This window comes from Papaver somniferum, chromosome 1 (assembly GCF_003573695.1).
Source record: "Papaver somniferum cultivar HN1 chromosome 1, ASM357369v1, whole genome shotgun sequence".
In the NCBI taxonomy this organism is placed as follows: Eukaryota; Viridiplantae; Streptophyta; class Magnoliopsida; order Ranunculales; family Papaveraceae; genus Papaver; species Papaver somniferum.
The window spans coordinates 60,135,591-60,161,307 of NC_039358.1; the positions used below are offsets into that span (position 1 = coordinate 60,135,591).

Consider the following 25,717-nt stretch of genomic DNA (forward strand, 5'->3'; position numbering starts at 1 on the left):
GTTGGGTCTGGATTCACAATCCCAATGAAGTCTTTAAGTCGTTAACCTACAGGGTTTTGTGAAAAACCTAAGGTTAAAGGAGAATCGAATCTAGTCGCAACTAGTATCACACAGGAGGTGTGGGCATTAGGTTTCCCAGTTGCTAGAGTTCTCCTTTATACAGTCTTCAAATCAGGGTTTGCAATCAATGTTACCTTGGTAACAAAGCATTCAATGTTCACCGTTAGATGAAAACCTGATTTGATTGAAGCTAATATCTTTCAGCCGTTAGATCAAACTTAGCTTGTTATACACAAATGAAATGTACCATCATTTAGATAAAGGTAACCGTACCTAAACGTGTACACTTAGTTGGTTCAACAATAGTTAACCAAAGGATAGACATATGAGCACTTTCATATCAACCTTATTCATTTTTATCATAACTAGTTCAAATGACTCAAATGAAACTAATTAGAGAATCGTTCAATTGTTTATGTTCTCATAGAAGTACACGATTGCTATAGGCGGGTACCAGCATTAGCGGGGCTGGTACCATTTCAGTGATCCGACGGCTAGGATTGCTTACAAGCTTTTTGTCTTATATGAAATGGTACCATCCCCGCTAATGCTGGTACCCGCCTTTAACAATCCTGGTAGAATTATACAAGACACAATTGAAGCAAAATCGATTTTGATTCACTCGAATCATTTCATGAACATTATAGCTGCGGTTTGCAAAAGATTGCATTCCTTATTATATAAATTTATTAGTTCATAAACAAACCAATTTTAGAACATAACCTACTTAAGTATGCAGACGGGTACGCATACCTAAGTAGCCGAACTGAGTTTGGTTACGTCAGTACGCATACTGGTACACATACCATTTACTTTTCCAAACTCCATCAGATATTTACGGAACATGAACTTCCGCAAATATGCGTATGGGTACGCATACTTGGTTCCCCGACTTCCATAACCATCCAGTACGTGTACGGGTACGCATACCAAGGGTCATGGATTTTGGACTTTACACAAATGTGAATACACACACTATGTTTATATACAATCATGGTTATGTGTTATAAACCCTCATTTCAATCATTGAAACATTCTTGGAAGACAACAATAGCTGTCTCACACAAACTATTAACTTCAAAGCAATTTTCAAGTGATCGAATGACCAATACGAAACATTCCGAGTCTACATAAAATGACCGTCTCACACAAATTATGTAAGATTTTACAAGGCGATTTTCACATGATCATATTTTGACTTTCGTCAAGATTAAAAGATGAACTTGGTGAAAGCGAAAGCTTACCAACACACATTTCGAGAAATAGATAAGCGAGATAAACTCGGCTCGAAATACCAAATGTGTATAATTGAAGTCTATATAGTTGTACAACTTTTTGTCTCAAATAGGAGATAGAGTAGATATACTTTTGAGTGATAGATGAGTTCAAGTCCCCACATACCTTTTGTTGATGAAGTTCCACAAGTTCCCTTGAGTAGTTCTTCGTCTTCATTCGACGAACGCCGCGAAGTCTAAAGCTCAACTACACTTTCTATCCTAATCCGAGACTTAGCTATAAGTAGACTAGAAATCAAGACTTATAGTTTTGGCAACTTAACTTGACAAACAAGCTTGACATAGCAATGCTTGCGATTTCGACCGAGCAGTGCTCTACCAAGACCAACTTCGAATCTTTTATGGAAGCAATTACAAGTTAGGTTTATCTGCTTGAATTGTGGAAAATGAACGACTCAAAATAATGCTGAGTGCTAACTGTTCTGATCGCCGTACGCTAATTACTCGGTTTTATAAGGGTCAGTTGACTCAGTTCCATTCTTTTTATGTATGTATATTGAATAGAACAATTATTGTATTACTAAATTGTAAGAACTACCAATTTAATATCACACCCCATGAGTATTGTGGTGTTTCTTGAATTTTACATTAAACTTCTGAGTACTGATAATTATTTAATGAGAGATACATTTAGCATCCAATCACGAAAGGGGATAGTAAAGGGAGGGATAAAAATTATTATCTGTCTCTTCTCTCGCAAGATCTTCCAACTTAACCAAGTTTTGTTCACCGAAATCTGATTTAGGATACTTAGAAAGAACCGTTTTTTGGGCACTACTCCATTTTGGAGGGGATTACTATTTCGTTTTTGGGTGGATATTAGAAGTAATTCTAAGTCATCCCTTATCTAAGTATTTTTGTTAATACTAAACTTGTCTTTGTTAATTAAATTAGTTAGTGATTAGTAGTTAGTGATTTATTAAAAAGAGAGAGAGTTTTGTTAGAAGAATAATTATTGATGGAGAAAAAGAAGCTGGTTTTGATTTTTTTTTAGATGATTCATTTCGAAATGAGGGTTTTGGGTACATAGGTATACTTCAGATTTAGTTAATGTTACCTGAATTGGCCAAAACTTTTGAGAAAATGAAAATTTTATAAACTGATTTCGGCCATGGCAATAAAGTTCGGCTACGACATCTGAAGAACAGGTAGCCGAACTCTTCGGCCAGTGTAGTTCGGCGAATGGTTCTGAAGACACAGGTAGCTGAACTCAGCTTTAATGGAGTTTTTGCTTTCAGAGAAAAGTTCGGCTAATTTTTTTTTTTGCGACATAACCGAACTAAGTTCGGTTAGCAATTTTTTTTTTGCGACGTGACCGAACTTTTCTCTGAAAGCAAAAACTTCATTAAAACTAAGTTCGACAACCTGCGTCTACAATCTTTTTTTTTTGCGAAATAGCCGAACTTTTCTTCATGTTTTTCGTTTCCATCAGGTTCGGCTAGTTCGACAAAGTTTTTCCCAAAACTCCAGCCGAAGTTCTCTCTGCAACTTCCATTTTCAACTCATTTTGATGATTACTTCTCATTTTTTCAAACGCATTGGGTTTATTATTAAGCTATATAATAGAGATGGTGATGATGGTGGTTGGAGGTGGTTGGTGGTTGTGGTAGTCGGAGGTGGTAGGTGGTGGTCGGTGGAAGTGAGCGGCGGTGATGGTGGGAAGATGTGGTTATATATATAGGTTGTTATTAGGTTGGTTTTAAATTAAATTAGGTTAAGGATAGATTAATCATTTCCACATTTTAAGACATCCCTTATAACTATAGGGTGGATATTCTTATTACATAATAGCCCCCTCCAAAATGGAGTAGTGCCCAAAAAACAGTTCCTTACAAAAGCATATATGTCTTGATCAATGACTGGCGGGGTAGGAATATAAGGGTTTTTCTGAAACAGGGGATTCGGAGCCATAAAATAAAAAAGTTGCCAATCAATGAAAAAAAAGTTATGGCGGGATATATTTTCTTTCCTTAATTTAGGGAGATTTTGATATCACCCATTCTTTAGACATAAAATGTATACCAATACGTGAATAAAGAATCTTGTAATCACGTCTGAGTCTATGTAGTCGATTTCGGTCAATTCAGCCGAAATTTCGGCGAAATTCCGGATTTCGGTCCAAGAAGACACGATTTTGTCAATTTCGGTCGGACGAAATCTTTGCGAAAATTTCGGCCGGAAACACGTTTTTCGGTCGGAATTGATTTGTCTTGGCCGGATTTTTTTGTTCTTTTTAAATTGAGTGGACTAATCTCACGTACAAAAATTAAAAAGATTAATTCACTCACTAGTATTATTGCTTGTTGCTGTGTTTGAATTTCTTGAGCTAAAATTATTATTTGGTGTTGATGATGAGGAAGGTGAACAACCAGATTTACTAATACTATGTTTCTTTTAAGTGATTATCGATACGAGGATATAAAATATGAAACCGAGATTTTACCGAGATTTTAAAACGGAATTTCCCCGAGACAAAGTTGTACCAGTATCTCGGTGTCGACCGAGACAATCCGAAATCCGAAATTGACTACCTTGCCTAGGACCAAACTATAATTTCTAGGATCAAACTATAATTTATATTTAAAAAAAAGACCAAACAGACAGTTGACTGGGTCAACTGGACTAGACTTATCCTAATATATTATTCCTAGGACCATATGGTATTTCCTACCGCTTTTATCGTAGGAAATAGATAAAAGGAGGGGCAGAACCAAGGTCAGGATTTTCTTGGCTCAAGCCAAGGCTCCAAAAGATTATTTTTTTTTGGTTACTTATTTTGCCTGCACTAAAATGTTATGTACAATATTTAAGCTTTAGACCTGGCTAAAAAATAGCCAATTGCCCACCCTAATTAAACTGCTAGTTCTGCCACTAGACAAGAGGGGTACAAGTGCAACAATATTTTATATGTCCCACGCAATTCCTTATCTCTCCCAAAGTGACTCGATAGTAAGGATTCTGATATAACACTCATAAATTTCACAAATTATTGCTCCCTATTAGCATATCGTTGTTGTCATTGTCATCTTCGCCATTGCAAACATTCCTTTCGTTTTCGCACAAAGTCACTTCAAATGGCTCTAGTCGGTTAATGATAAATGAACCTTCAGTAAGCATTTTAGATTTCAGTTCCGAAGGAGATGGTACATACAAAGACATAATTTAAAAGGGAAATTTCGGTTTGATATAATTTTAGGTGGTCCCATATCAGTTTAATCCACCGACAGAAGCGAGAGTTTGTTTGGTCGTTATTAATCCAGCAACATCTCCATTACTTAAGTAAAAATTGTTGATCTCGTAGCAAATTTGTCACAACTAAAAAAATTTATCAGTTGCATGTTTATTGATTCACAAATGAAATGAATGAACTTATAAATGATAGTTCGTGATGGTAGTTCATTTGTAAAATTAATTAGTATGTAGTACATTCAACCAGTTCATTATAATGAACTAGTTATGGGATTGTTAGTTCATTTTCGAGAATGAACTCCGTAATTATAGTTCGTTCTTGGTAATGGTAAGTCATTATATATAATGAACTCGCAATAATAGTAGGGATACAAAAAACTGGAAATAAAAAATTACTATTAGGGACCGGTCCTGGTAGAGATCCCCAAGTAGGGATAGGTCCTGCTAGAGATCCCCAATAGGATTCAAACCATAAATCCCATTGATTCCTTTCAATTGTGAAACAAGATTAACAAGCTTACTTCCTTAAACTCATGTAGTTAAACAAAATTTTCTTGGCATTGAATCAATCCTAAGTTCATTACAAAATCTAGTAACAAGTTAAAAGATAGTGTCCCTGTCGCAATTACGAAAGACACTGTACTTCGTAACTCAATATACCAAAGTTGTGATACAACTTGTATATTCTTCCTTAATAATTTGATGCTAATAGAATGATTAAGTCTAGAACTCGCAAATTATGTTTACAATCTAAACGACTTGAAAGTAACGTAGATAAAAATAGAAACTAGTCAAGTATTGTATTACTAACCTTGAACAGAAGGATGATGTATTCGTTGATGTCGATACTTCTACAGATTCTCTAGGTATTCAGAGTAATACTTGTATGTACCAACATTTCTATACTTCCTAGTCTAACCTAGTTAAGTTGACTCTAGTAATCTCATCAAGTGACCTTGAGTTTTTGAACTATAATATGACAACCAACCTTGGCATACCAACGCTTAGCAGGTTCAACCAAGCAATGCTATAATAGAAATGATCAAGTCTATAATACTAGAGTTTAGTATATATAACTTCGCATGTTATATTTTCAATATAAACGACTTGAAAACAACGTAGATAGAAATGGAAACAAGTCAAGTATTGTATTACTAACCTCGGACAGAAGGATGATGTGTTTGTTGATGCGGATACGTCTTCAGGTTTTTTATAGTAACACGAGCTTGTATCAACATTTGTGGAGTTCCTAGTGTAACCTAACAAAGTTGACTTTAGTAATCTAATCGAGAAACCTTGTGTTTTGGAACTAAAATATGGCAACGAAACAACGCTTGGCGGTTTCAACCGAGCAATGCTCTAACATACACCAAATCATCGGAAACAACATTCTCTCCATGTAGGGGAAACTTTTTGCATCAAGGCATTGGACAACTAGTTGTTAAGAAGATAACATTCATACACTTTGGAACTTAAGGTAAATAAAAATGATCAAGTCTATAATACTAGAGTTTAGTATATATAAATTCGCATGTTATATTTTCAATATAAACAACTTCAAAACAACGTAGATAGAAATGGAAAAAAGTCAAGTATTGTATTACTAACCTCGGACAGAAGGATGATGTGTTCGTTGATGCGGATACGTCTTCAGGTTTTTTATTGTAACACGAGCTTGTATCAACATTTGTGGAGTTCCTAGTGTAACCTAACAAAGTTGACTTTAGTAATCTAATCGAGAAACCTTGTGTTTTGGAACTAAAATATGGCAACGAAACAACGCTTGGCGGTTTCAACCGAGCAATGCTCTAACATACACCAAATCATCGGAAACAACAGTCTCTCCATGTAAGGGAAACTTACTGCAGCAAGGCATTGGACAACTAGTTGTTAAGAAGATAACATTCATACACTTTGGAACTTAAGGTAAATAAAAATATACATAGGATCAGGACATGCCACCTACACTACAAATCATCTTATCTTTACACAAAAGTGCTTCAGACGCTATTTCTCAAGATATTATTCAAAATTGAAATTTGTATACTAATAAAGAAATGAAAAAATTGGGTCAAATAAGTTACTGAGATGGTCTTTCTTTGCCGCAACATGAAATGAAGATAACCATTATTGGTCGGCATAGAAGCAGATTCGAAATCCATATGATTCAAAAGCTCACTAACAATTATAACATTACCCATACTCAGGATCTGGATATATCATAGCCTAAAAAGTTTAAGAACTTTATTCCATTAGCGATGACCATCGTCCATATGACCATAGAATATTTAAGGATCGAGCAAGAGAGAGGAGAGTATAAACGCGGAAGCACAAAACGATTACATTGATAATAATTCGGTGTGTCTTTCTCATTAATTCTTCAAGATATTTATACAATCACAAGACTTGATTCTCAAGACAATTCCTAATATAACTCTGACAACTTAAAGGGCATATCTCTTAAATATAGACTCTCATATATTATTTCCTAATACCCTCCCCCAAGATGGAGCATGTAGATCACGAATGCCCATCTTGGACAAAAGAAATTTAAACTGAGCTTTCCCTAATATTTGTGTTAAAGTCTGCGGGCATCCAACTCAAAACCAATTGGAAATGAGTGGAGCGTCCCTTCCATATTATATTTAAGTTAATTAAGCGTATTATAGCGATATGGGACTATTTGATCCTTTCACACGCCCCCTCACGTGTAAGGCCAGTCACTGGGCCTCACATGTGGACCTACGTACGAGTTACCAGTCCATCGGTAATAGGTGTACACAAGTGAGTGACTAAATCAGGGGGTAACACCTCGGTCAGTATCGGCACTGGCCTACACCCCAGGTGTACAAGTAACAAAATCGGTCAAACACTTCAGCCAGTAACTCGGCCTACACCCGGCGTACGCAGGTCTGGATCTAGGGCTTATCTTTGATACCATGTTAAAATCTGCGGACATCCAACTCAAAACCAATTGGCAATGAGTGGAGCGGCCCTTCCATATTATATTTAAGTTCATTAAGCGGATTATACCGATGTGGGACTATTTGATCTTTCACAAATATTAAGCGGATTATAGCTTGTCCAGCTTCAAATTACATTATTCCATCGGCGAGAACCTGGTCCATGAGACCATAAAATATTTTAAATTATTAGAAGCAGTACTGTTGACACCTTTAACAACGTTACAAGATAAGTATCTTCTTTTCACTTGGTAAGATGCGTTGAATGACAATACCTCCAGCTAGAGCTTTTGGGTACAATGATACACTATTTAATGTCAAAGCACCTGCCGACCAATGTCTTCTAGTAAAAACCAAATTTTAGGGAGAAAGTAGAAGAAATTCGTATAAACCACAAAGTAGACGAATTGGCCCCAAATATTATAACTTGCATTGTCATTTCAATATGCATGATATAACTTTTCATAACATATAGAACATAGACTTTGTATCCCATCATGTGTAACTATCAGTTACACATCCATATAACTTGTGTAAATAATAGTCCCACATCCATGTAACTACTGAAATACATTTACAAAAAAAAAATAAAAAAATATATATATATGAGAATCTGAGTTATAACTTTCATACCATCTGGATAATGCTCGGTCACATGATCAACTATGAGGATATATAGAAATTAATAATCAACTCATATAAAGGCAAATGATTAAGTTAACAGAGGTGATGTTTTACCTTGTCCATTCGCACCAAAGGATCTTAAACATCAATGTTCCAATGTGGGTGCAATTTACCTAGAACCTCCAACAAGGCATTTAACAACTAGTTGTTAAGCACATAAGATTCATATACTGGACCAGAAAAAGCTTATTGATGCATGGGCTTAGATTTTTAACAAGAATCTAACTGAATACAAAAAATATAGCAGATAGGATTACTTATTTTCTATCAATAGGTTTAGTATCCATTAGTGGACACATAAGCGACCGCAAAGAACCAAAATTAATATAAACATGCATTTTTATTGTATTCAACTTGCCAGATAGTAGAACTACCTATCCAGGAATCTAGAATTACCTCTGAAAGTGATAAAATTTAGTTGTGTATCCACCATTCCCAAACACAACATCTTTATATGGTATGTTTTTTAATACCTCTATAACTTCACTATTCGATGTACCCGTTGTTGCATCTTCATTACTAAGTACATCTAGGCCACCTAACACTACAAATGAGCATAAAAAAGGTTATGTATTCGGTAAGAGTATAAGACACTTAATATTCATAATTGAAATCAATCCTTAAAATAAACTTAACACGAAACCCTCAATAGTTCTTGGAGGATAGAAATCACACAAAACCCAAGCTCAACAAGACCACAAACAAAGCAAAACAACTACACATTTAAGGTTTAGCATAAAACTCTGTATACCAAATATAAATCAAAATACACTGAGCACGAAAATTAAAAATATCGTTAATCCACCATATTACTTCAAATCCAAATCAAATAAAAGCCAAATCTATAACTACAAGCTTAAACTTCAACCTCAAAACACTTAAATCAACTAACTAATTACCAAACAAATTAACAAGGCTCCAAAGGAATGAATCAATCCACCATTAATTCAATGCAAAGAAATCCATAAAGTTAAATTATAGTTTACTTCAAATCCAAATCAAATAAAAGCCAAATCTATAACTACAAGCTTAAACTTCAACCTCAAAACACTTAAATGAACTAACTAATTACCAAACAAATTAACAAGGCTCCAAAGGAACGAATTCACTACCGTAAGTATATATACATTCTCACAACTGTACAACTTTCATTACCTTGAATTAACCGAACATAGGCATTATCTTCATCATTTGACTCATATTTACTAATTTATACATAAAAATATACAAAATCAACAAAATCAAATTGGTCGAAAAATCAAACTACTCCGTCTTCGAAAATATTAAATGGGTAATACAGATTCACACATGAGGATTACAAATCTGGTATGGTATTCAATCAGGATAAATGATTGAAAGGTCGATAGATTCCCCGCGAAGAAAGTTTTTGGAATTGTTTTTCAATTTTTTTTTCGAAATTTCTAACTCAAAATAAAGAGAAATAGGGAGTTCAAGTAGAGTTGAATGCTAATCATGAATCAGATAATAACATTAAAGTGAAATCGAAGTTTTAATTAAGCTTTCGAAATCTTAATACCAATTTTCAAAAGTAAAACATTAAAAAATTAAAAGGATACGACAAAGAAAACTTATCTTTTATTTAGTATTTGTTGATGGCGTCTTCAGATTTCTTTGTTGGTGGATAATTTAATCAATTTTATTCTTCATTACAGGCACAATAACTCCAATAAAATTGATGATTTAGTGGGAATTTGATGTGTTTTTCACTGGATTTATTGTTTGAATGATTGATTAACTTTGTGTTGTTCTCGATTTAGGTTTGTATTGTTGAATCAATTACTGGTGGTTTAGGTTTTGAGATCTCTAAAAATACCCGAAAATTATTTGGAGAGAAACAAGTCTGGAGAGAGAAAGAAAATCTAAAAATAGAAAGTTCTCATGACTTCCCTCTTGTATATATACAAAAAGGTGGTGTTGTCATTATTAAAATATGTAAACTAACGCTTTGGGCTAGATTTGAAGAAAAAATAATGTTTTAGGCTACCATTTTCCACAAAGTATGAAGTAGATAATAAGAGATCCTTTTTGTGGGGTTTCCTAATGTTTCCCATATAGTATTAGGGTGGTAATAGTTTTCACTTTTCAAATTAACAGAAAAGTAACCCAAGTTACAACATTAGAAATAACACCAACGATTGATAGAGAGATATATGGCTAGACACCAAAACATGCCTAGAAAAAATACATATCTTCACCCCCTTGTTACCGAGATTACTATGCCGAGATGTCTACTTTTTCCTTTGAAGAAGCGGGTTGCAATGATCTCCCTATACTTGTCAAACAATTCATCCATAATATCTTCTCCAAAGTGGCTCGCCAGAAACGGTTCAGATGCAGCTCGAATGCAATTGGCGACATTATTGCTTCTTCTAAACAACTGCCCATCATCATCACCACAAATAGTTTCTTCATCTTCACCGTCCCAACTCACTTCAAATGTCTCTAGTCGATTCATATAAAATGACCCTTCACTTAGTATGACAGACTTTACCTCCGAAGAGGATGGTATGTAATGAGGTATATTAAGTAGATCTAAGTCCTTCTCTTTAATCCTTCCCTGCATCACAATTCAGCATGATATGTGAACGTACGCCGGTATTATATTAATCCATGAAAAACTTGTGCTATTATGTGTTGTTGTGTTGTGCTTCCTCAATTTCAAAAAGATCGTCCTCTATTTCATTTTGGTCTGTTTCAAATATTTTTCCAATAAACTCTCTAATATATCCTTAAATTTTTTATATTTATAATTTTTTTTTCAATGAGACTCAGTCTAAAATATTAATGGAATTTGTATAATGAAGGAAACAAATATATCTTTCTTTCCTTTTCGAAGACAATGTATATGGTTCCAAATAGAATTCCTTATAAAGGTTATATACTCCGTAAATATACAATCTTTTTATCTCTATAATCTTTTCATCTCTTTTTTTTTCTTCCAACACCATTTTTATCTCTATAATCTTTTCATCTCTCTTTTTTCCGAACACCATGGAGCTAGCTTACCTACTTTGTCGTACAATGTTCACAATATTTTCAGAATATTTTCTCTTTTACTTTGGTGATATTGTTTCCATAAATCAGATAGGTTTAATTTTCTTTTATTTATTTCCTATTTACAATCCCATATCAATTTTTGGTAGTTGTTATTACTAACATTTTTATTGAAATGAATTAGGCAAGTACTTGAGGGTAGGCATGTAAACTACTATGGTCTTCTTAATATCTTGACAAAGTCAAAATGGACTATTTTTTTGAAACAGAGGGAGTGTATATTAGTCAGCTCATCAATCAATTATCGGTGAGATAATACAGAGCAGCTTGTCAGTTCAACTAAGGCTGAGTTTGATAAAAAAATTTTTAAAGCCAAAACGTATTTATAGTAATATATTTTCGTATTAGTGTTTGGTAAAGTTTTTGCAAAGTGCCTTTTAAACAAAGCATTTTAATTTGATATTTTATTTTCCTTTTCTTATCTATCCTTATTTTATTTTATAAATGACAAAAATTACCGTAAATTTATATACCTTCAATTTTTTATTCTTTAAAGGTTATTATTTTTCATTTTCCAAACTACTTTAAATAATATTTCATTGAACTTTTTTTTAACTTATCAATAATAAAAATAATATGAAATGTTTAATAGTTATTTAACTTTAGTTTGTTTTTTGTGAATTATATGTTTTTATTTATGCGAATTGTATAAATTATATCTATAATAAAAATTGGTTAAGTAAAATAATTCATTTTAATAATAATAATAATAGTACTACCTCCATTTCAAAAAGATAGGCTTGTTGTACATGTAAGGTACACATGAGACAAGCATATCTTTTTGAAACGGAAAGAGTAATAATTAGTAAATTTAATATCATATATACATACTTAATAGTAAATTTTTTAATCATTATTAGAACCAATAAAATTGAATAGAACTATTTTTACAAATATTATCTGTTTTTGTCATTTGCTACAAAAATAATAATTTAACCTGATATATTACCAAACACAATTTGATCGCTTTTTTAATCAGCATTACTTTAATTTATATTTTATGAAACGTTCAACTTTTTTTTTTTTTTTTTTCTTTTTTTTGCATAACACAACAACACAAGCTTTTATAAAGTTCACAACAATACCAAACTAAACCTTATATGGTTATACCTGTTTCATCATGTAATTGAGTGCCTTTGCTAATAGCTCCCAAATGTAACTACACTCTATGCTAGAAGGCTCTACATCATCACCCCTGCCCAAGATTGTTAACACCATTCTTCCTCCCTTTACCACTTCCTTGGATCTACACTTGAGGAAAATTTTAAAATCTGCACTGAACTGCTTCATATATGCCTCAACTACATAAGGAGGGCTCCTCTCCGCCATGTAAATGTTTCCCTTATTACCTTTCCCAATCCCTTGAGGAATCTACATCAGTTGGAGAAGTTTATTAAATAATTTTGTTTGTTGAGAACGCACTATTAGAGAATTCACTAACTGACCTTAGACAACCAGTGGAGACTGTATTAAGAATGAACAAAATGGAGAGAGTCATCCGGAAGAAGTCTTCCCTAAAATGAGCCAGGAAGCCCTGCAACAAAACATGGTTGGTGCTGTGGTTCATCATCAGTTCCAGCTAATTTGTAGGTTTCCTTGAGTTTGTCATAGAAACTTCCCAATGACTTGAAAGTTGTGCAGAAGTCATTGCAAGGAAGATCATTAAGGAACACGAGAATCTTAGGATGAGGAGGGGAACGATCACCATGTACATCATCCCAAGTGCCAATACATTTGCTGTAAATGATGTCCACAATGTAGGAGACTGCCAGTAAAGCATTGGGTCCAGAGGAACAACCCATATCAGCTATATTCAGGCATTGACTAGTATTGAACGGCGAGGCAGCTGAATGCTCTGAGATGAGATCTAGTCTGGCTTCCTCGATTATGGGCTTTGTCATTTCTATACCTTTTCTCTGTCAAAATGTAAGAACTCAAAACTATTAGCATAAAGTATTGGTACGGCATATCTATCTTACATGAGCGAGCGAGAGAGAGAGATACCTGAACGAAGGAGTTGGAAGAAAAACTAGTTTCACCAGTGCCACCATTCATATGAAAATTTTGAGCGACTTCCATTGGTAAAGAACTTGTAAAATAGAAGAGTTTATCTTGTTGTTATTTCTCAAATGTAGAAGAACTCCGACTCATATTTCCATATATGTATATATTTAGTGCTGGGAAGAAGCAACACTATTGTTCAGACATATATGTTGAGTCAATAGGTTCCTAGTACTATTTCGGGACCATTTTTTGTATTTGGTTCCAATGAACAGTTTTATGTAAAGACTGAAAGATACTAATCCTGGTATGATATTATTTGCAAAACTCCAAATGAGAAAAGTTGTGCGCTTCAAAAAAAGGGGGACCTTAGTCTCACATTTTCAAGGTGTGCATATTCTTCAGGGTGAAAAAGCTTGTGCACAAGAAATTTGATTACACGTATAGCCTAAACCAGGAGCATGAAATGCATGACATGTTTGCGTCTTTTAAAATGCAGTACATGCTGGCCGACCTTTTAAGTTGAAGAAGCAAATGGGGGAATATTCCAAATTACTCAATTTGAACTCACCTTCTACAGTTTAGATATACAATTTTGCCCAATCTGACAAAATTTGGAACAGATTTCCCAGCTCTGCACAAATGTTGAATTATAAACAATAAAATGCTGAACGCCTACATCAACATGGAATTGAAGTTGATTGCATCAGGATTGACACGCAACCAAACGTAAGGGACCAATTAATGCAGTGCCCATGTGACCTTAGCTGTTACAGGGTCGATATCGATGATAGGGTCCCTATCTGTTCACCTTTTGGGAAGTGTTATAATCGCAGGTACACTCTGACGGCATCCAAACACACACAAAAAAACAACCAAATCTTACTCTCCTAAAAAAAACCAAGACCATAGCCTTGTGTGTTCTTTATCAATGGAGAAATCGAAAATATACTGAGAAAAAGTTTCCCTCAACTAAATTGTAGTAAAAGTTATGCTTCAAAAAGAAGTAGTAAAAGTTTTGGGGCTTGAAAAGTAAGCACTATGGGGCTTAGCTACATTTGGCCGTATACTCAGTAACCGGCCAAATAGTGCTAGGAGGATACTCTACTATCCGAGTTTTCGACATACAGAAAACCCCGCGATTTCCCATTTCTTTTTTCTTTTGCCTTCTGTATTTCCCATGTATTTTTCAAATAGCAGTGTCCTCAATTTGTCTTGGTGTGGACTGCAAATGCTCTGGCCTGGGGGAGAAATAGTCTCAATGTTTAAGGGCCTTCACACCGCTAAAAAGATTTTATAAAAGTTTTGAGTTATGCAACTGACACTTTGGAATTGTCCAGGTATTGAGCTTGCTCAAATGGTTAACGCAGAGAAGGCCATCATAGAAGGTGAATGTAAGAACATTTCATTGTCTCCACATTGTATGTAGACCACAAACTCTGGCGTGCCCTTTGAGAATCAGAAATGAAATGTTATAACTGACATGAAAACTCAAAGTCACTCATCACACTGTGTTCAAGTTTATCAATAATGTGGCTCCAGCATAAAATGGAATAGAATTACAAGATTTTTTGAAGTTACTGGACTATAAATAGTAAAACGATAAACACGAAATATTTGGTACTTGACTACTTTGTACGACAGACCCCGTGATCCGTCTCACTCAGTGAGGAAAACCAAACCCACTAACTAAAATAATTCAAAAATAGACCAGCATTTTTTTTCTTCCTTTTGGTATGCAACCAAAGGTAAGGGGACCATTATAGAAGATGCATTGAAAATGTGAGCATGACGAGAGTTACCAGGAATATGTATGAATATGCACAATTGTTCTCTTGTTTGAATGAAATGGAAGCATTACTATGGTTAAAAAGATAACACTTTATCAACAGTATTTCCGCAAATAACTGGTCAACACAATCAACCGTTCTTCTGCAACATCTAACTGGGCATTAGAAAGATATCACCCCCTTGTCATGGAGATGGCAATGGAAAGATGCTTAGTTTTTGCACTTTCTTCTCTGGACAAGAGGGGTGCAACGATCTCCCTATACCTCTCGTACAATTCCTCAATTATCTCTTCCCCAAAGTGGCTCACCAGTAAAAATTCTGATATAGATCTCATAAAGTTCACAAAATTCCTGCTTTCAGTTAGCATAGCATTGTCATCATCATCTTCACCCTTGCTAAAAATCCCTTCGCCTTCGCCCAAAGTCACCTCAAACGTTTCTAGTCGGTTAATGATAAATGACCCTTCTGTAAGTATTATAGATTTCACTTCCGAAGGAGATGGCACATACAGAGGCATGTTAAACGAGTCTAATTTCTCCTCTTCAATCTTACCCTGGATCATTATGACACATATCAATTCAATATAAAGATTGGTTTCTACATGCATACTCATCAGTTGAAAAGAACAACAAAATTATACCTGTGAGACCATGTCCCTGAGTGCCTCTGCTAATAAACCCCACATGTGTAATGACACCGATGGACTACCAAAGATTGATAATATTAGTGATCTACAATATTATCAAATTAGTACAACGCATGTCGCTAGAAGGACTGGTATCATTAGCTCTACCAAAGATTGTTAGCACCATTCTTCCTCCCTTCACAATTTCTTCAAATCGGCACTTTAAAAAAGACTTAAAATCTCTTTCGAGTTGCTTCAGGTATGCTTCTAGGACTGATGGTGGGCTCAACTCTGCCATGTAAATATTACCATTATTACTCTTCTCAATTCCGGTGGACTCTGCATCAATACAGGAAAATTTTCAGTGCACTGTTAGCTAACCTGAGACAACCAGTGGAGACTGTATGAAGAATGAACAAAATGGAGTCTGTCTCTAGGAAAGAGTCTGTCATAAAAGGAACCTGGAATTCCTGCCACAAAGCACCGGTGTTGCTTCTGACCATCGTCAGCGTCACCTAACTTTTATAAAAAACATGCAGGGAATTAAAAATTATGTTGAAGTCAATACTAGAGAGGTCGTTCAAAAACACGAGAATCTCAGGATGAGGAGAAGAAGCCCTAAGGGCGCCATCCGGTCCATGAAGAAATTTGTTGTGAATTACGTCTATAATGTAAGAAACAACCTACAACGCGTTCGGTCCTGAAGAACAACCCATTTCTGCAATACTTGTGCTCTTAGATATATTCTGCCCTGAAGAAGCTGAGTTAATGGTCTCTAGAATGGCTTCCTCTATTATTGGCTTTGTTACTTCGATACCTTTATTCTGAATGAGTGAGTTGGAAGAGTAACTTGTTTCACTAGTTCCACTGCCACCATTCATATGAAAGTATTGGATGGCGTCCATTTGAAGTTCGGAACAATATTGGGTTCAGTTGAGAGTGTAGATTTATTTTCAGAAACAGTAAAACTCGGAGATCAGAAGACTTTCCAATATCAAGCCAATGAAAGGCACATTATTATTTCCGGCGTATGCTAAAAATGATTATAAAAAATAGCAGTGGATTAGTAGGTAGTGCCTAGTGGGCACTAATTGATGAGTTAGAAGATTTCATCGGCTTATATCAACAGATTGGTCGTTTTCTTCCCATGAGGTAGGCCATTTGATTGATATATGAAGAAACTAGTGTTGTCTGCCTGGGCCTAACAAATAGTATACTAAAGTAGGGTGTAAGTATCTACTTACTAATGATCATATCCTTTGAATGATCATTAGTAACTCTTTAATTTGTAGAGTACCTTGGCATTTCTGTTTTCTTTTTGCCTCCTGAATAAGAGGTATATACCACTCTGTTGAGTGGAGCACTCTGGAAATGGACGAATCTGTTTGTTGGCTTTTTCAAATAGTGGTGTCCTCAATTTTCCTAGGTGTCGACTGCGAATACTTTGAAAGGAAAATAGTTGGTCTCAATAGGAGCTAGCAATATGGTGGAGGGTATCCCTTCCATATCCCTCATATGTAGGGAAGGGATGGCACAAGGAAGCCAATCTTGCTATGGTGGCGTATCATCCATTCCCTGCATGACACGACTACTGAGTAGCCGTATTAGTCAACTCGTTGACTTGACCAATACGACAACTTAGTAGCCGTTTTATAGGTTATAGTCATCAGAAACCAGCTCGGGCTCCCCACTTCTTCTTCTTCTCTAATTTTTCATCCTCTCAAAACCCTTTCAAATCCCTATTACCCCCTTTCGATTATCATATTGATTCATTGTGACTCCATGGCTTAAATTAAAAGGGTTTGATCGTTACTCCAAGGTGAAACAAATCCATTCTTCAATTTCGAATTTCATCCAAAAAATTGTCTAAGGTGAGTGATTCTAATGTTAGGGTTTCAAATAAATTTGATTTTGATTTCGAATTTGATTTTGATGAAATTGTAGATATTAGGTTGGTTAGGTATGTAGTATATGCAATTCAATAATGTAAATAAAAGATATATTTAGTGAAAAATCCATGATTAATGTAGAAAATTTATGTTGAATGAAATGTTTCTAAACTAGCATATCAATGTAGAAAATTGATTGACTTGTATTTATGTATGGTATACACAAATTGATACTGTTTTTGTTGTTTGCAAAGGTGCATAATGAGTCTAATGCGTTCTTATGTGAGAGTTAAATATGAAATCTATTTGGATTCCTCTAGTGATGAAGAAGAGAAAGCTTTGCTAATGTTTACACAATTATGTTTGGATGAACGATTGCGTATTATTAGACAACGCATACCAAGGGAGGTACAAACACGTGGTATAATAACGCGTGATCGAGTGTGGCATGATGCCAAAATGATGAATGATTATTTTACGCCTGGAACTGGTTATACCGCAAGACAATTCAAACAACGTCTAGGCATGAGGGAAGACTTATTCGAGAAATTGTTAGGAAAATTGCTTGAGGTTGATCCAGAATGGAAGCAACGTCCAGATGCAACCGGTACTATGGGGCATTCTCCGCATATGAAATTAGTTGCTGTGATGAAATGTAATGTATTCAGACCTATCGTCGACCATGTTAAGAAACGAGGGCAGAGCGATACCCGCTTAATGATGTGATAATGAAGTTATTAATTTTAATCGAATGATCTGTTATAATTTCTTTTGTACATTATTAATGAACATTAGTTTAATGAAGTTATTAATTCGAATATGAAATCGTTTCGTTACAACACATTAAGAAATTTTATTAATTCAAAGAACAATTTAAATTCATTTAGACAACACTTTTAAGATAACAACTACAAATTTAGGACAACACTTTTAATTTAAAGTTAGATTAGAAATTAAAAAAACTAAACTCAATAGAAGATAAAACAACTAAAGATGGATTACATCGTCATCTTCTGAATCTTCATCGCTGATTATATTCATCCCCTTCAAGATCTCCTTTTGCTTGCGTTGATAATATCTTTTTTCGTTGGGCGCTAATCGACCAAGGTCCATAGACATTATTGCATTATCTTGATCCAAATGCATTTGACTAGTCTGTTGATGAAGCTGTTGCAAGTTGAGTTGTTCTTCCATTTGATAACTCGGTTTTTGAGTATACTCCCAAATTGTTTGGTATTGGGATTCTTGTTCCATTTTCATTTTTTCCTTCCTTGATCGTGTTTCCTTAAGATACTCCAAAATACTAGCACTTTGTTGATAGATCCTATCTTCTTCCATCTTAACCGAAGATGTTCCCTCATCAGCTTCTCTAAATATACCTTGGTCACGATCATTCTTCTGTCTAGCTAGCATTTTGGCTTTTTTGGCTCCTATAGGACGTGCATTCTCCTTGTATTTCCAACGAGTCTCTCCATTAGGAAGAACTTCAGTACCATCTTCGTGTGATACATAGTTGCGATGATTGTTAAACAACTCACTGTTTTGGTTAACAGTGAGTTCATAATTATATCCAAGGACCTTTTCTCTAAACAATTCATAACATGCATCATACTTGAATGGTTGTCCTGTTTGATCCTGAAATTGCTTCCGACCATCTTTTGTCTGAAAATTTATGTAACAAAATTTAATTTTATTACTATTATCACCAACTATATTGAAAAACTTAATAAATAGAACTTACCACATCTTTGTGGCTCGCACCGCTTTTGGTTTTCCGAAATATATCATTAAGAATGGACACGAATTCTTTGACATCTTTTTTTATATTCTTCATCTTGGTTTTTAAGGCTAACCAATCTCTTTCATATGGATTGTCGTTGCGTTGGACAAAAAATTGGTGAATACGTATCCAAAACATAGAGGTTTTTTGACCTGAACCCACAATTTCATCCATACTCACATAAATAAAAGCAGTAGTAAGATCAATCTCTTCCTGTTGAACAAAATTTAAAACCATTTTTAATGAAACTAAGATGTAAAAACTTGAGTACTAGAAGATAAATATAAAAATCAAAGAGGTGTAGTATGAGGAAGGGAAAGAAGAAATCAATTGATGTAAGAAGTGAAAATAATAAATCGATTGATTTGGTGTGGTTTGAGTAGAGAATTAGAGTGGTATTTATAGAGGATTTTGAAAAAATGACTGTTGGGATCCGACGGTGGAGAAGATAGGGCCGTTATTAATGATGGATGATTAGGATCGGGTGTGAGAGAGGTGTAAATGAAAAAGGTCAAGTAAATATTATTTATGAAACGGCTACTGAGTAGCCGTGTAAAAAGCTACAGCTATTCAGTTTCCGTAAAGCAGAATTTCACCCGGCAACTCAGTAGCCGTGTGATTTCCCTTCCCTACAGACGGGATCAGATGTGATCCTCCATGTAGGGAAGAGGGTTAATATCCGTACTCATGTAGGGATTTGGGAGACCGTAGGGGATGCTTATTTGTGTTTTTGAGGGAAATTGAGGGATAGGGAGGGGATGAACCCTCCATAGTGCTAGCTCTAAGGAAAAGCCTATTTCCGTTCATTGACATGAAGGATAGTTAACCTATAACTGTACTTCAATAGACATGGACTAGTAATAATTTTGGGGGACTTTTTTTTTCTTGTAGAAAAAGAGGAGAAAGTAACAATTTTTTGAGTTTTACATTTTTGCTTGTGGTGGATTGATCCATCTCAGATGAGTACCGTGTAATATAAACAAACACCAAAACATGCATAGACAAAATAAATATCTTATCACCCTCTTGTCATGGAGATAACTATGCAGTGGTGTTTACTTTTATCTTCAGACAAGCGGGCTGCAATTATCTCCCTGTACTTGTCAAACAATTCATCCATAATATCTTCTCCAAAGTAACTCACTAGCAAGGGTTCAGTTGCAGCTCGAATGCAATTAGCTACATTATTACTGCTTCTATACAACTGCTCATCGTCATTGCCACAAACTATTCCTTCTTCTTCACCGTCCCAAGTCACTTCAAATGTCTGGAGTCGACTAATGAAAAATGACCCTTCACTTTGTATGATGGACTTGACCTCGGAAGAGGATGGTATATAATGAGGTATATTAAATGAATGTAAATTCTCCTCTTTAAGCTTTCCCTGCATCAAAAATAGTAGTACCGTTGAGTGTGTACATATTTGGCAGCTCAGTAATCAATTACCGGCGAAATAATACAAAATAGCTTGTCAGTCGCTAACGCGGCCATACCTGTGTCAACATGTAATTGAGTGCATTTGCTAATAGCTCCCAGATGTAACAACACTCTTTGCTAGAAGGATCTCCGTCATTATTCCTGCCCAAGAATGTTAGCACCATTCTTCCACCCTTTACTACTTCTTTGGATCGACTCTTTAGGAACATCGTAAAATCCGTGTTGAACTGCTTCATGTATGCTTCAACTACATATGCGGGGCTTGATTTCGCCATGTAAATGTTCCCCTTGTTATATTTCTCAATACCTTGAGGAATCTGCACCAATTGGAGAAATTTATCAATTGTCATTATAAGAATTTCTTAGAGAAGAGAAAATTTAAGCTAGTTCACCTTGGACAACCAATGGAGACTGTACGAAGAGTGAACAAAATGGAGAGAGTCATCGGGAAGAAGTCTGCCATAAAATGAGCCAGGAAGCCCTGCAACAAAACATGGTTGGTGCTGTGGTCCATCATCATTTCCAGCTAATTTACAGGTTCCCTTGAGTTTGTCATAAAAACTTTTCAACGACTTGAAAGTTGTGGCGAAGTCATTGGTAGGAAGATCATTAAGGAACACGAGAATCTTAGGATGAGGATGGGAATGATCACAGTGCACGCCATCCCATTGGACAATAAATTTTCTGTAAAGGACCTCCACAATGTAGGAGACAATCAGTAGAGCATTGGGTCCAGAGGAACAACCCATATCTGCTATGTTCAGGCATCGACTAGTATTGGATGGCGAGGCAGCTGAATGCTCTGAGATGAGATCTAGTATGGCTTCTTCTATTATAGGCTTTGTCATATCTATACCTTTTCTCTGTTAAGATAATAGTAACTCAAAAGAATTAGCATAATACAATATTGGCAATTTGGTATAGCATATCCATCTCATATGAGTGAGAGAATTACCTGAATGAATGAGTTGGAAGAATAACTTGTTTTACCAGTGCCGCCATTCATCTGAAAATTTTGTGCGAGCTCCATGATTGGTAAAAGAACTTGTAAAGAGAAGAATCTAAACTTATTGTTATTTCTGAAATGCTTATACATATATGGATATGCAAAAGCTTATATACAGTGCTGGGAAGAAGCAGCAATAGTGCATGGAACATGTATTGTCGGTGTGAGCCATGATGAGCTAAGGGTGCTAGTTCTATTTCAGGACCACCTTTTATTTGGATGTGAAAGAAAATTCCTAATCAAGGACTGAAAGATACTGGTAACAGAAAATTGTTCCCTTCAAGGACAAAGCTTCTAGTGCGAACCTTAACTATATTCTGTATAAGAAACTGCAATTGTACTTGTAGCTTCACATTTTTAAGGTGTGTGTGTATGAATGTCGTAGTCTTACTTTTAAATCCTGTTTGAAATTTTTAATTTAATTTGTGCTTCAGTGTGGAAGAAAAATAAGCTTATGCTGTTTAACTAGACATCATAAGATCAGTTTGTAATTTGTTCTCTTAATCAAATCCTCATAAAAGCATGCAACATAATTGACGGTAACTAGACAAAATGCAGAAGTGTAACACAAGAACTTTGATTTTGTGAGAAGCCTAAATTGATCAGTCTCACTCGTGAGAGAAGCCAAAACCCACTAACTAAATTGAATTTAACATGTGGCTTAGCTGAAAATGGCTCGAAAATATCCTTCTTTTTGGCGTACAACTAGAGGGGCCATTATGAAAGGTACAATTTCTATCTTTTTTTTTTCTTTTTTTTTTTTGTTTTGAAGGTTACAAAGAAAAAACAACCAACAAAAAAGAAAAAGAAAGAAACTACTCGGAGTAGAGAGAATACTCACTTAGCAAGTGAGAAATACACGAAGAAGGGGAAGATAACCACTGATTAGACAAATGGTGTTCGACAGCAAAAATTGTTAAGGAGTGAGTCATAGAATTGGCTTCCTTTTTGATAAAACTAAATTCAACTGTAGAAAAAGCATGTAACTTATCTTTGATTCTGCTGACAGTATTCTTTGTACGCCAAGGAGTTGGACCATTGTTAATATCTCAATGCATTGATCACAAGAAGAGAGTCTCCTTCTATAATGATGTGGTTTAGCCCTTTACTAGAAGCAAGATCAATAGACAACAAAGCACCATAAGCTTCAGCTTCAACATGAAAGCTGAATTCTAACGACTTTGCTTAACAACCTGCAAACCCAGAATTATGGTTTCTAGCAACAGCGGCACACGCATACCCTCTAGGTCCAGCAACACCATCAAAATTTATTTTAACTTTAGGAGCAGGAGGAGGGGACCATACCGTAGCAAAAGAATATAAAAGATCTTGTTCAGAAGGAAGAGCATTATCATCTTGAGGAATGATATCATGATTGTACCAAAATAGCTTCTTGTAACATGGACTTCATATTGATGGAACCCCTGTTGAAGATGATATTGTTTCTAGTCTTCCATAAGGTCCAAAACAGGTAAGCTCCCATCTTAAGCTTTGAGTAGTCACCACCCTCTAACAACCACCTCTTAATATAATGAAGCACAGATAAATTAGTGTTTTCATCAGTTCTGAGAGTTAGTGGAGAAGCAAACAGAAATGTCTGAGCTACAGGGAAATATAGAAACAAATGCTCTAGAGATTCAAGTGCATTATTGCACAATCTGCAGTCTGCATTGATATCTTTGTAAATCTTCAGCATTCTGCTTCCTACTGTTATACCATTATTGAGTACCCTCCATATAAACATCTAGATCTTTGGAGATATGCTTTTAACCAGCCAAAATTTCTTCCAAAGGAAGTCTTCATAGTTGTCAGTATTTGAAGTTGAGGGAGCTCTGTCATAGAGAGACTTGATGAAAGATTTAGCCGAGAACTTGCAATTTGGGTGATGTAGCCATAATATGTTGTCCTCAGTTGTGTCTTCCTCATTACTAGTGAGATGAATATCCAAAACTTTTTCCACTTCATTTGGGGGGAATAGGTATTGCAGTTTCTTATATCAATCTTTTCTCCAAATCCAACAGCCCAGCAACAACCCTCTCCCACTTCACTTCTGCAACTCAGCATAGTTGACCAGGTAAAAGAGCATTTCTGGGCATTTTTTAAATTCCAGAAACTGTCTTTCTGAAGGTACTTGGCTCTCATTAACTGACACCACAGGCAAGTATCAATCTCTAAAAACTTCCATATAAGCTTAGTTATCATAGCTCTATTCAGGTACTGCAGCGATCTTATACTTAATCCAACTGCATCTTTAGGCTTCTCAAAAAATTTCCAGTTGATAAAATGAGTTTTTCTTACCTCTTTAGAATGACCCCACCAGAAGTTTCTCATAGTTCTTGTTAATCTCTCAAGGACTTTCTTCGGAATGATTGAAGTTGCCGTATAGTAAGAGGGTATTAGCCCAAGTACATGCTTGATCATTATGAGTCTCCCTGCATGCGACAAATGTATACCCTTCCAACCTGCCAGCTTAGCATCAAATTTATCACCCAGAAAATCATGTGAATCAATCATGTAAGAGGATCTGAGAAGTTGATGCCCAAGATACTTAACATTAAGCTGCATTTGTTGAACCCCCAATCTGCAAGCATACTCTTGTCTTCTGTTTGGACTGACTCCTTTGCTGAAGTGGATAGACGACTTTTGTATATTTGCACTTTGTCCAGACCAAGTAGCACAAGTATTGAGAATACTTTGAAGAGTATTTATTGTTTTCTCATCGAGGTTGCCAAACAGGATAAGATCGTCAGCGGACATTAAGTGCGAAATAGGTGGTGCATTACGACAAATCTTATAACTATTGTAAAGAGCATTGTTCTCCATAGTTCTCATGATCCAGGATAGCCCCTGAGTACATAATATGAACAAGTATGGGGATAGAGGGTACCCCTATCTTAACCCTCTTTCACTAATGAAATATCCCTCAGCTTGACCATTGATGACAATTGAGAAAGAGGCCGTTGACATACAATGCATTATGAGATCATGAGTGAAAATGCGGGGGTCTAACAACCACAACCAACAATTCGTTTGGCAATCTGAGAGGACTTACTCAAATACACTTTCTAGAGAATCAACTAGACAGTCAGACTCAATCTAGTGTAAAGTATATCAAAGAGTTTAATATCTCTGTTTCACAATGTAATCAACAAATCAAATAGATAGAAATCCGCGAGCCTGATTATTATGTGAAACAACTTGAACGGTACCAAAGACCAATGTTCAAGTGTCAATCAATTTAAATCAACAACCAAAGGTTGTATATTCTAATTGATTGATCTAAACGCACAACCTATGATATTTAAATTATATAACAAAATATAATGCGGAAAAGAAATAACACAGACACCAGAAGTTTTGTTAATGAGGAAAACGCAAATGCAGAAAAACCCCGGGACCTAATCCAGATTGAACACCATACTGTATTAAGCCGCTACAAACTCTAGCCTACAACCAATTAACTTCGGACTGGACTGTATTTAAACCCTAATCAATCTCACACTGATTCAAGGTACAACTTCGTTCCTTACGTCTCTGCTCCCAGCAGGATACTACGCACTTGATTCCCTTAGTTGATCTCACCCACAACCAAGAGTTGCTACGACCCAAAGTCGAAGACTTGATAAACAAACCTGTCACAGAAAAGTCTATAGATTGAATAAATCTGTCTCCCACATAAATACCCAAAAGTTTTTGTTCCGTCTTTTGATAAATCAAGGTGAACATGAACCAATTGATAAACCGGAGTTATATTCCCTAAGAACAGCCTAGTATTATCAATCACCTCACAGTAATCTTAATCGACTAGCGAAACAAGATATTGTGTAATCACAAACAACGAGACGAAGATGTTTGTGATTACTTTTATCTTGCCTATCGGAGAAATTAATCTCGAGTCAATTATTTCAATTGAACTCAATAC

The 25,717-nt window shown here is 35.4% G+C and overlaps 1 protein-coding gene, 1 long non-coding RNA gene and 2 pseudogenes across 2 annotated transcripts; all 4 read right to left on the reverse strand.

Annotated features, from left to right (window-relative positions):
* Positions 1-7,906: 7,906 nt before the first annotated feature.
* Positions 7,907-9,871, reverse strand: LOC113329514. The gene is made up of 2 exons (XR_003349922.1): positions 8,246-9,871; positions 7,907-8,070 (listed from the first exon to the last, which is right to left on the reverse strand). It is a non-coding gene; the product is annotated as an uncharacterized LOC113329514 (long non-coding RNA).
* Positions 9,872-10,280: 409 nt separating this feature from the next.
* LOC113329522 lies at positions 10,281-13,411 on the reverse strand (annotated as a pseudogene).
* A 1,438-nt stretch (positions 13,412-14,849) lies between these two features.
* Positions 14,850-16,676, reverse strand: LOC113320271 (annotated as a pseudogene).
* A 3,550-nt stretch (positions 16,677-20,226) lies between these two features.
* On the reverse strand, positions 20,227-21,856 carry LOC113329533 (salicylate carboxymethyltransferase-like). The gene is made up of 4 exons (XM_026576394.1): positions 21,745-21,856; positions 21,182-21,652; positions 20,846-21,106; positions 20,227-20,736 (listed from the first exon to the last, which is right to left on the reverse strand). The coding sequence occupies exons 1-4, from the start codon at positions 21,817-21,819 to the stop codon at positions 20,371-20,373; spliced, it is 1,173 nt and encodes a 390-aa protein (XP_026432179.1). The 5' UTR covers positions 21,820-21,856; the 3' UTR covers positions 20,227-20,370.
* Between the last annotated feature and the right edge of the window lie 3,861 nt (positions 21,857-25,717).